At 38.3% G+C, this 9,014-nt stretch overlaps 1 protein-coding gene across 1 annotated transcript in view; it reads left to right on the top strand.

The window, feature by feature from the left end:
* Positions 1-6,804: 6,804 nt before the first annotated feature.
* The window catches only part of PRRG1 (proline rich and Gla domain 1), an 87,091-nt gene continuing 84,881 nt past the window's right edge, over positions 6,805-9,014 (top strand). The window contains exon 1 of the mRNA XM_077765184.1: positions 6,805-6,850. Coding sequence (XP_077621310.1) covers positions 6,841-6,850 — 10 coding nt within the window. The 5' untranslated portion in view covers positions 6,805-6,840. The remainder of the gene's footprint in view (positions 6,851-9,014) is intronic.

Genomic DNA, 9,014 nt, shown 5'->3' on the forward strand with positions numbered 1-9,014 from the left:
ATATTTGTGTCTGTGTTTTGACTCTTGTAAGTAATGCTGCAATGAACATGGTGGTATAGAAATCTCTTCCAGATACTGATTTCATTTCCTTCAGGTATATACTGCAAAGTCAAATTGATGGACCATATGGCAGTTCTATTTTTTTTTAACTTATTGAGAAACTTCCGTACTGTTTTCTATAGTGGCTGTACCAGGTTACATTGCCACCAGCAGGATATAATGGTTCCCTTTCTTCACATCTTTGCTAGCATTTGTTATCCTTTGTCTTTTTGATAATAGACATCCTAACAGGTGTGAGGTGGTATACCATTGTGGTTTTGTTTGCATTTCCCTGATGATTAGTGACATTAAGCACCATTGGAATCTTGATAAGGATTGTGTTGAATCTGTAGATGGCTTTGGGTAGTATGGGCATTTTAACAATATTAGTTCTTCCAATTTTTAATCATTTCCTTGGCTAAAATTATTTCTAGTGTTTTTTTTTTCCCTCTTCTTTCTTCTTTTTATTTATATTCAAGTTAGTTAACCTACAGTGTAGTCTTGGCTTCAGGAGTAGAACCCAGTGATTCATCTCTTACATGTGACACTCAGCGCTCACCCCGAAAAGTGCTCTCCTTAATGCCTCTCACCCATTTAACCCACCACCCCCCTTGTAGAAGCCCTGTTTGTTCTCTTGTGTTTAAGAGTCTCTTATGGTTTGCCTCCTTCTCTGTTTTTATCTTTTTCCTTCCCTTCCCTTATATTCAGCTGGAGAGTTTCTCAAATTCCTCATATGAGTGTAATCATATGGTATCTTTTTCTGACTGACTTATTTCGCTTAGCATAATACCCTCCAGTTCCATCCACATTGTTGCAAATGGAAAGATTTTGTTCTTTTTCATTACTGAGTAGTATTCCGTTGTATGTATGTGTATATAAACACACCACGTCTGCTTTATCCATTCAACGGTTGATAGACATTTAGGCTCTTTACATAATTTGGCTGTTGTTGATAAGGTTGCTATAACATTGTGATGGATGTGCCCCTTTGAGTCAGCATTTTTGTATCCTTTGGATAAATTCCTAATAGTGCAATTGCTGGGAGTAATTTTTTTTCTTTTTGATGTTTTTATAAGTGGGTTATTCTTTATATTTCAGACAGTTCATTGTTAGGCTATGGAAACAACTTATTTTTATATCCTGCAATTTTACTGAATTATTTTAACAGTTTTTTGTAAGAATCATTAGGATTTTCTGTATACAGGATCATATCCTCTGCAAACAGATAATTTTACTTACTCCTTTTTAAGTTAGATGCCTTTTATTTCTTTTTTTTTTAAGTTTTTAAATGTGTGTGTGTGTGTGTGTGTGTGTGTGTGTGTTTTTTAATTTATTTCTAGGCGAGAGAGACAGCGTGAGCAGGGAAGGGCCAGAGAGAGAGGGAGACACAGACTCTGAAACAGGCTCCAGGCCCTGAGCTGGCAGTCAGCACAGAGCCCGACGCGGGGCTTGAACCCATGAACCGCGAGATCATGACCTAAGCGAAAGTCGGACGCTTAACCGACTAAGCCACCCAGGCGCCCCTATTTCTTTTTCTTGCTTGATGCTCTGGCTAGGTCTTCAGTACTGTGTTGGGTAGGAGTGGTGAATGTGGGCATCCTTGTCTTGTTCTTGATCTTAGAAGAATAGTATTCAGTCTTTCATAATTGAGTATGACGTTAGCTTTGAGCTTCTCTAATATGGCCTTTATTATGTTGAGGTATGTTCCTTTTATATCCAATTCAGTGAGAGGTTTTTTTAATTATTATTATCATGAATAGATGTTGAATGTTATCAAATGCTTTTTCTGTGTCTGTTGAGATGATTATGTTTTTTATCCTTCTCTTTTATTTTGGAAGAGTTTGACCAGGATTAGAGTTTTTTCTTTAAATGTTTGGTAGAATTCATCAGGGAAACCACCTAGTCCAGGACTTCGTCGTTGGGAAGTTTTTGATTACTTATTCTATCTCCTTACTCATTATTAGTCTGTTCAGATTTTCTGTTTCTTTATGATTTAGACTTGGTGGGTTATATGTTTCTCGTGTATCAATTTTTTTCTGGGTTGTCCAATTTTTGTTACATAATTGTTCCTGGTAGTCTTATCATTCATATTTGTGATATTTCTTGTAATGTGTCCTCTTTCTGGTTTTATTTCTTCTTGGTCTAGTTAAAGATTTGTCCATTTTGTTCATCTTTTTAATGAACCAACTTTTATTTTGTTAATCTTTTCTATTTTATTCCTATCCTATATTTTATTTATTTCTGCTCTAATTTAGTATTTATTTCTTCTAACTGTGGGCTTCGTTTATNGAGAGAGAGGGAGACACAGACTCTGAAACAGGCTCCAGGCCCTGAGCTGGCAGTCAGCACAGAGCCCGACGCGGGGCTTGAACCCATGAACCGCGAGATCATGACCTAAGCGAAAGTCGGACGCTTAACCGACTAAGCCACCCAGGCGCCCCTATTTCTTTTTCTTGCTTGATGCTCTGGCTAGGTCTTCAGTACTGTGTTGGGTAGGAGTGGTGAATGTGGGCATCCTTGTCTTGTTCTTGATCTTAGAAGAATAGTATTCAGTCTTTCATAATTGAGTATGACGTTAGCTTTGAGCTTCTCTAATATGGCCTTTATTATGTTGAGGTATGTTCCTTTTATATCCAATTCAGTGAGAGGTTTTTTTAATTATTATTATCATGAATAGATGTTGAATGTTATCAAATGCTTTTTCTGTGTCTGTTGAGATGATTATGTTTTTTATCCTTCTCTTTTATTTTGGAAGAGTTTGACCAGGATTAGAGTTTTTTCTTTAAATGTTTGGTAGAATTCATCAGGGAAACCACCTAGTCCAGGACTTCGTCGTTGGGAAGTTTTTGATTACTTATTCTATCTCCTTACTCATTATTAGTCTGTTCAGATTTTCTGTTTCTTTATGATTTAGACTTGGTGGGTTATATGTTTCTCGTGTATCAATTTTTTTCTGGGTTGTCCAATTTTTGTTACATAATTGTTCCTGGTAGTCTTATCATTCATATTTGTGATATTTCTTGTAATGTGTCCTCTTTCTGGTTTTATTTCTTCTTGGTCTAGTTAAAGATTTGTCCATTTTGTTCATCTTTTTAATGAACCAACTTTTATTTTGTTAATCTTTTCTATTTTATTCCTATCCTATATTTTATTTATTTCTGCTCTAATTTAGTATTTATTTCTTCTAACTGTGGGCTTCGTTTATTCTTGTTTTACTATTCCTTGAGGTGCAAAGTTAGATTGTCTTTTTGAGATTTTTTTTTCCTTGAAACTTCATCACTATAAACTTCCCTCTTAGAACTGCTTTTACTGCATCGCACTGGTTTTCTTATGTTGTGTTTCTATATTTTTACGTTTCAAGATTTTGTTTTAATTTGCCCTTTGCTTTCTTTTTTGGTCCATTGGTTGGACAGGAGTGTGTTGTTTAATTCCCATGTATTTGAGAAGTTTCCAACTGTGGTTATACAAGATAGTTGATATAGTTTCTGTCTTCTTGAATTTGTTGAGACTTGTGGCCTACCATGTGATCTATCATAGAAAACATTCCATGTGTACTTGAGAAGAATGTGTATTCTACTGTTGGATGGAATGTTCTGTTTATGTCTGTTTGGTCCATTTGGTCTATAGTGTTTAAATCTGCTCTTTCCTGATTTATTCTCTGTATGGTCTATCCATCATTGATAGTTGGTATTTAAGCCCGCAACTATTATTGTATTGCTATTTCTCCTTCTAGTTGTGTTAGCATTTGTTTTACGTATTTATGTGCTCCCATGTTGGGTGAATAAATATTTATAATTGTTATATCTTTTTAATGAGTTGACTCTGTTTTCATTATATAATGACCTTCGTTCTTGTAACCATTTTTAGCTTAAAGGCTATCTTGTCTGATACAAGTAGAACTATGCCTACTTTCTTTTGGTTATCATTTCCTTGAAATATCTGTTTCTATCCCTTCATTTTATATGTGTCCTTAAAGTTCAAGTGAGTGTTTAGTAGACCATGTGTCTTTGGGATCCTGTTTTTGATCCATTCAGCCATTCTGGGGTTTTTTTTGGCTGGGAGGGTGGGGGGTTAATCCATTTACTTTTAAAGTAATTATTGATGGGTAAGCACATACTAATGCCATTTTGTTTTATTGAATTCTGCAGTCATAATTTTTTTGCTCTGTGATTTTGATTTTGATGATTTCTCTTTGTTGCACTTCTCATTTTGTTCATAGCACTGTTTTCCTAATTTAATTTAGTTGTCTCTTTTCTTATAGTTTACTGGTGTTCTTTAAGATCATTCTGAATTCTTTTTCAGACAATCCATAGATCTCCATTTTATTAGGGTCAATTATTAGTTTCTTTTGGTGATGTCATATTTACCTATTTCTTCATGATTTTTGGTTCTCTGCATTGGTATCTCTGCATTTGTTTAAGCAGTCTCTGTTTTCAGACTTTACAGGTTCACTTTAGCAGGGAAGCCTCTGTGGGAAGACAGGACTTGCTATTGGGGTCTCTTGTTCAATGAGGCCATTGCCCATCCTCTGAGGTTGGGATGCTCCTGGCTGGGCTCCATGTTCAAGCAGGATCCCTGGGCAACTATCTTCTTGTTTGGATGGGGCTATTAATTGTGCTCCGCAGTCAGATGGGGCCACTAGCTGGGCTCTGCGATGTCCTAGGCTGTGTTCCATGGCAGTATGGTGCCACTGGTTGAACTCCTTGATTGGACAGGGGTACAGGCTGGCCTCTGCAATCATCCCTGGTTGTATGGGGTCTCAGATAGTGCTCTACAACCATATGGTGCCACTGGCTGAACTCGTGTGTTTATATGGGGCTTGCAGTTCGTGCCCTAGAGTTGAGTGAGGCTGCATCCTTGTCTTTATGATCATGTAAGCCATTGGCTGTGCTCATCTGGTAGGCAAGATCATTGACTAGGCTTCCTTGTCCCTTGAGACCACAGGATATGCTCCTTGATTGGGTAGGGTTAGCAGCTTGGTTTCCTGTCTTGTTAAGGCCACAGGCTGTGTTCAACAATTAGGCAAGGCGAGTAGTCTAGGCTCCTCTGCTTATCAGGGTTTTAGGCTAAGCTTCTCAACTGGATGGGATTGTAGGCTAGGCTGTGTCTCATAGTATAATAGGCTGTGCCCCCCTGTTTCCCAGGCCATTGTTTAGGATCCTTGGTTATGTGGGGTCGGAGGCTATGGTGAACAGTTAGGCATGGCTGCCGGTTTGATTCCCTGATGGAGCAGAGCTATAGGATGAGCTCTGTGGCTGCTCTTGTTCCCTGGCTGGGTTTCCTGGATGGGTGGAGCTCGAGGTTATGCTCAGTGCTAAGGCAGGGATGGGAATTTGCTTCCTTTCTTGGGCAAGGTGGTAGAACAGGCCCCCCTACCAGTATGGCCCACTGACGGGGATCCACATCAGGCAAAACTGCCAACCAAGTTCCGTAAGCAAGCCAGAGGGGGCCACTGGTTCAGCTCTGTGGAAGGCCAGAGCTTCTGGTTGGGATCTCTGTTTAGGAGTGCTGCTGTAAGCAGGAAAGCCATCAGCCAAGACCTGAGCAGTATTTGCTGTAAGTACCACCCCCTTCTCCATCTCTGTTTTTCACCAGTAGTCAAGCCCTGTAGATTCTTCCAATGATTCCTGTGAGGCAAGACATGAGTGGGCTTCTTGGGAAGTATCCCATGTGCTAGGGAAGCTAGATGTCTGCCCCTGGGTCTCTTTTCCCAATGTAGAAACCATAGGCCCTGGTGGGGGACTCTCATAGTGGCACTGTGCTACTGTAGGGGAAGGGCAGTGGTGTCAGAGTGTGTCTAGTCCTCTTACCCTTCTAATGTGGAATTTTCACAGTGATGTTTTTTCTATGGATAGTTGACCGTTAGTCTTTTTGTGAGGGGCACTATAGTTGGTAATGACCTATATGGCCGTCTTGATGGTCTCATTTTCCTCTATATGCTTAACTTCAAGTAGATATACATTTCTTAATGGGACAGATAGGTTATGTCATAATTTTGTCTCTCTGGTGCTTAGCTGCATGTTGGGAGTGTGAACAATAAATGTGTGGTAGTTCTGTGATTGAGCCCTGTAAGAAAATGAAGCATTAAGGTATGAATTTGCTTTTATGTATACATTTTCATCTTTTAAAAACAGAATTGCTATTCCTCCATGCATACCTGTGTTTGGATTGTGTGTGTGTGTGGTTTTTTTTCCCTTCAAAATCTCTGTTGTCAGTAATTCATTGTTACTGATTCATACTCTTTATTGGTAAGAGGGCTGCTTTGCCTCAGGGATAATTTAATTAGGGTACTGCTGTTTGACACCATTCAAGAAAATGTTAAACCCTGAAGGATACTGGATCTATGACAGAATGACACTGAAGAGAAGCCAGGGATAGGCAAACTAATAACATCCTAGCTTGGCTATTATAATTGGGCCTTTTGGCGTTTTTGTCCAACATTTTTTGTTTATATCACTGCCTTCCTAAGAAAGGAGCCTGTGACCAATTTGATGACTTTTATCTGGCAAGGGCAGAAACTAACGGAAGATAAATAAGGACATAGTAAGTTGATAACAGAGTCCATGCCTTCAGAATGCTGTGTTTCTCTAAAGTTAGATATCTATTTGTGATGAAGAAAACATTTGTGTAAGGGGGCAAGATTGGAATGCACTAAAATGAAATGTTCATGTTGACCACCTTAGCCTTAATGGAACTTAATTCGATATAGTGACTCAGTCTCTGTGAATCTGACTGTGTGTATTTGCTGTTTTTTATACAGGGAATCATCATCCAGGGACCTGCCAGAGACCACAAGAAAACATGGGGAGGAGTAAGTTTCTCTTTGCTTTTAAATAATTTAGACTTTCTCCATACTAATCTATGTATACAGGAAATCAAATTTGCAACTCAGCGTTTTTTTGTTTTTGTTTTTGTTTTTTTTTTTGTGGACATCTAAATTGTATTTCTGGTTAGTGTTAGAAAGTTTTTGTCTGAAGCAGGGCTGTGCAGAGAACAACAGACCACATGCTGGTCATTGGCAAGGTGTTTTTTTGTTTTGTTTTGTTTTGTTTTGTTTTGTTTTGTTTCTGCTCTTTTCTGAACATCTCCCAGTACAGGGAGAGACGGCTCAAACTTGATATATGTATAGACCTGCCCTAATCCCATCTTCTTTACAACTCTTAGGGAAGTTACTCATTTACTTCCATTGGTTCCTAAGCCTTGTTGATAATTACATTAACAACAACAAAAAAACGATTCTGCTATGCAACCAATGACACTATTAAAAAATTCATTGTGAGGTATTCATAAATGGTTTTGATTTCCCCTAAAATGTTAAAGCCTGGTATTAAGAACCATTAGATGAATTCCTTTGATTTGTCCTTTCCCATGAGGCTATTTATGGGCAGTAGACAATGGACAAATTCAAAGTCATTTTATTGTTAATAGTAACCAACCACCAGTGACTTCATAAATTATCCTAATCAACATAGGCCATAAAATCAGATGCATAAAAGACCTCAGAGGAAGACTAGGTGTTGTGTAGTTTAGTGAGAAGAGTACTGGGCATAGAGTCAGAAGCCTGAAAAAAATTCTACTTCTAGTACTTTGATCTAATCCTAGAGTTCCCCTATATTTGCTTGTCCACCTCAAGTGTGATTCATATATTCTGCACTTCCAGCTTCAGGAAGTTGTGGTTGGCATAATGTAATTATACTTATAAAAGTGTGTTGGGAACTCTAAAGTATAATAGAAGAGAGCAGCTCATTCTTGTCCTTATTGAGTAAGTATATTTTCATTGGTTTTGTCTCCTAATAGTTAAAATGCAGTTTTTTGAACAAATGTTTCTGTAAGCAGCAGGGCTGGGACTAGGGTTGTGCAAGTGACAGAGAGTACCTCCTTATGTTTTGTGCTCTAGGCATTTTGCTTGCCCCATTTTAGTATGGGCCCTGGAAGATAGCCTCGGGGATTATGGATCAGTGATGGAAAATTTCTTCCTGAACCTTGTTGAGTCCGATTTTGCCTGTTTTCTCCAGTAATTTCTTTAGGGATTGATTAGCCCCAGAGATTTAGGTTCTTTCCTAACCGCCACAAAATACACCAATCTCCTGATAGTTTAGAAGTGTAAAAAAAAAAAAGAATAAATTTAGCTTAGAAATATGAAAAAATGAATACATTTAAAAAGAACTGTTGAAGGTTCTGGGACTAATTCTGATCCTAAATCAGCTGTCAGCAGAAGTTTCCAGAGTAACTCATTGTGGCTTGGTCCTTACCTAATCTCAGGCTTCAGGTGGATTTCGATAATGTTTGGATTGTTGGATTTCATCATGACCACATGAAGAAAGAAGAAAGCTGCACTGAGACAGAGCAACACATTCCTTGTTTCCTCTCTTCCTTTTCAAAATGATCCTCAGGTCATTAGCAAGGAGATCTTTAGGAGCCTACTTGAAAGGTGCTTCAACAAGTATTTATTTAAATAGTCAGACAACTAATAAGAGTTCTTGATAAAGGATAGGGCATGGTACTGTTATCTGCAAAGATGGGCATATTTCCAACCTGGAGATGAGGTAAGGGAAGTGCTCCAAAAAATGCTACTTTACAAACACATGGAAGCTTATAATAGCAGCATTTGGACTGTTTTTGTTGTCCACTTTAAAAGCATTCTTAACATCCTGAGTCTGGAAGCCTCCATCCTTTACTCTCTAAGCTTTACTTAGCTTGCCTGATTTCACTTGCTAATTGCTGTCACTGTTAGTGGGGGAAAAAAGATGCTACTGTGTGGTAAATTTTTTCTTTCCTGGCAACATACAATGAAGTTTTTACTGGATTTGGCAAAGATTCTGACAAACATAGCTCAATGTGTCATACAAAGGGACAACAGGGGAAAATATCACAAAGACATGGCACTAGCCTCACTAATGAGGAGGCTTGGAAACAAAGAACACAGCTGGAAAACCATACAGTGTATGTGTAAAAATAAAATTAATATTGAGGTG

Source organism: Crocuta crocuta, unplaced genomic scaffold, assembly GCF_008692635.1.
Source record: "Crocuta crocuta isolate KB4526 unplaced genomic scaffold, BGI_CrCroc_1.0 scaffold301, whole genome shotgun sequence".
Classification (NCBI taxonomy): domain Eukaryota; kingdom Metazoa; phylum Chordata; class Mammalia; order Carnivora; family Hyaenidae; genus Crocuta; species Crocuta crocuta.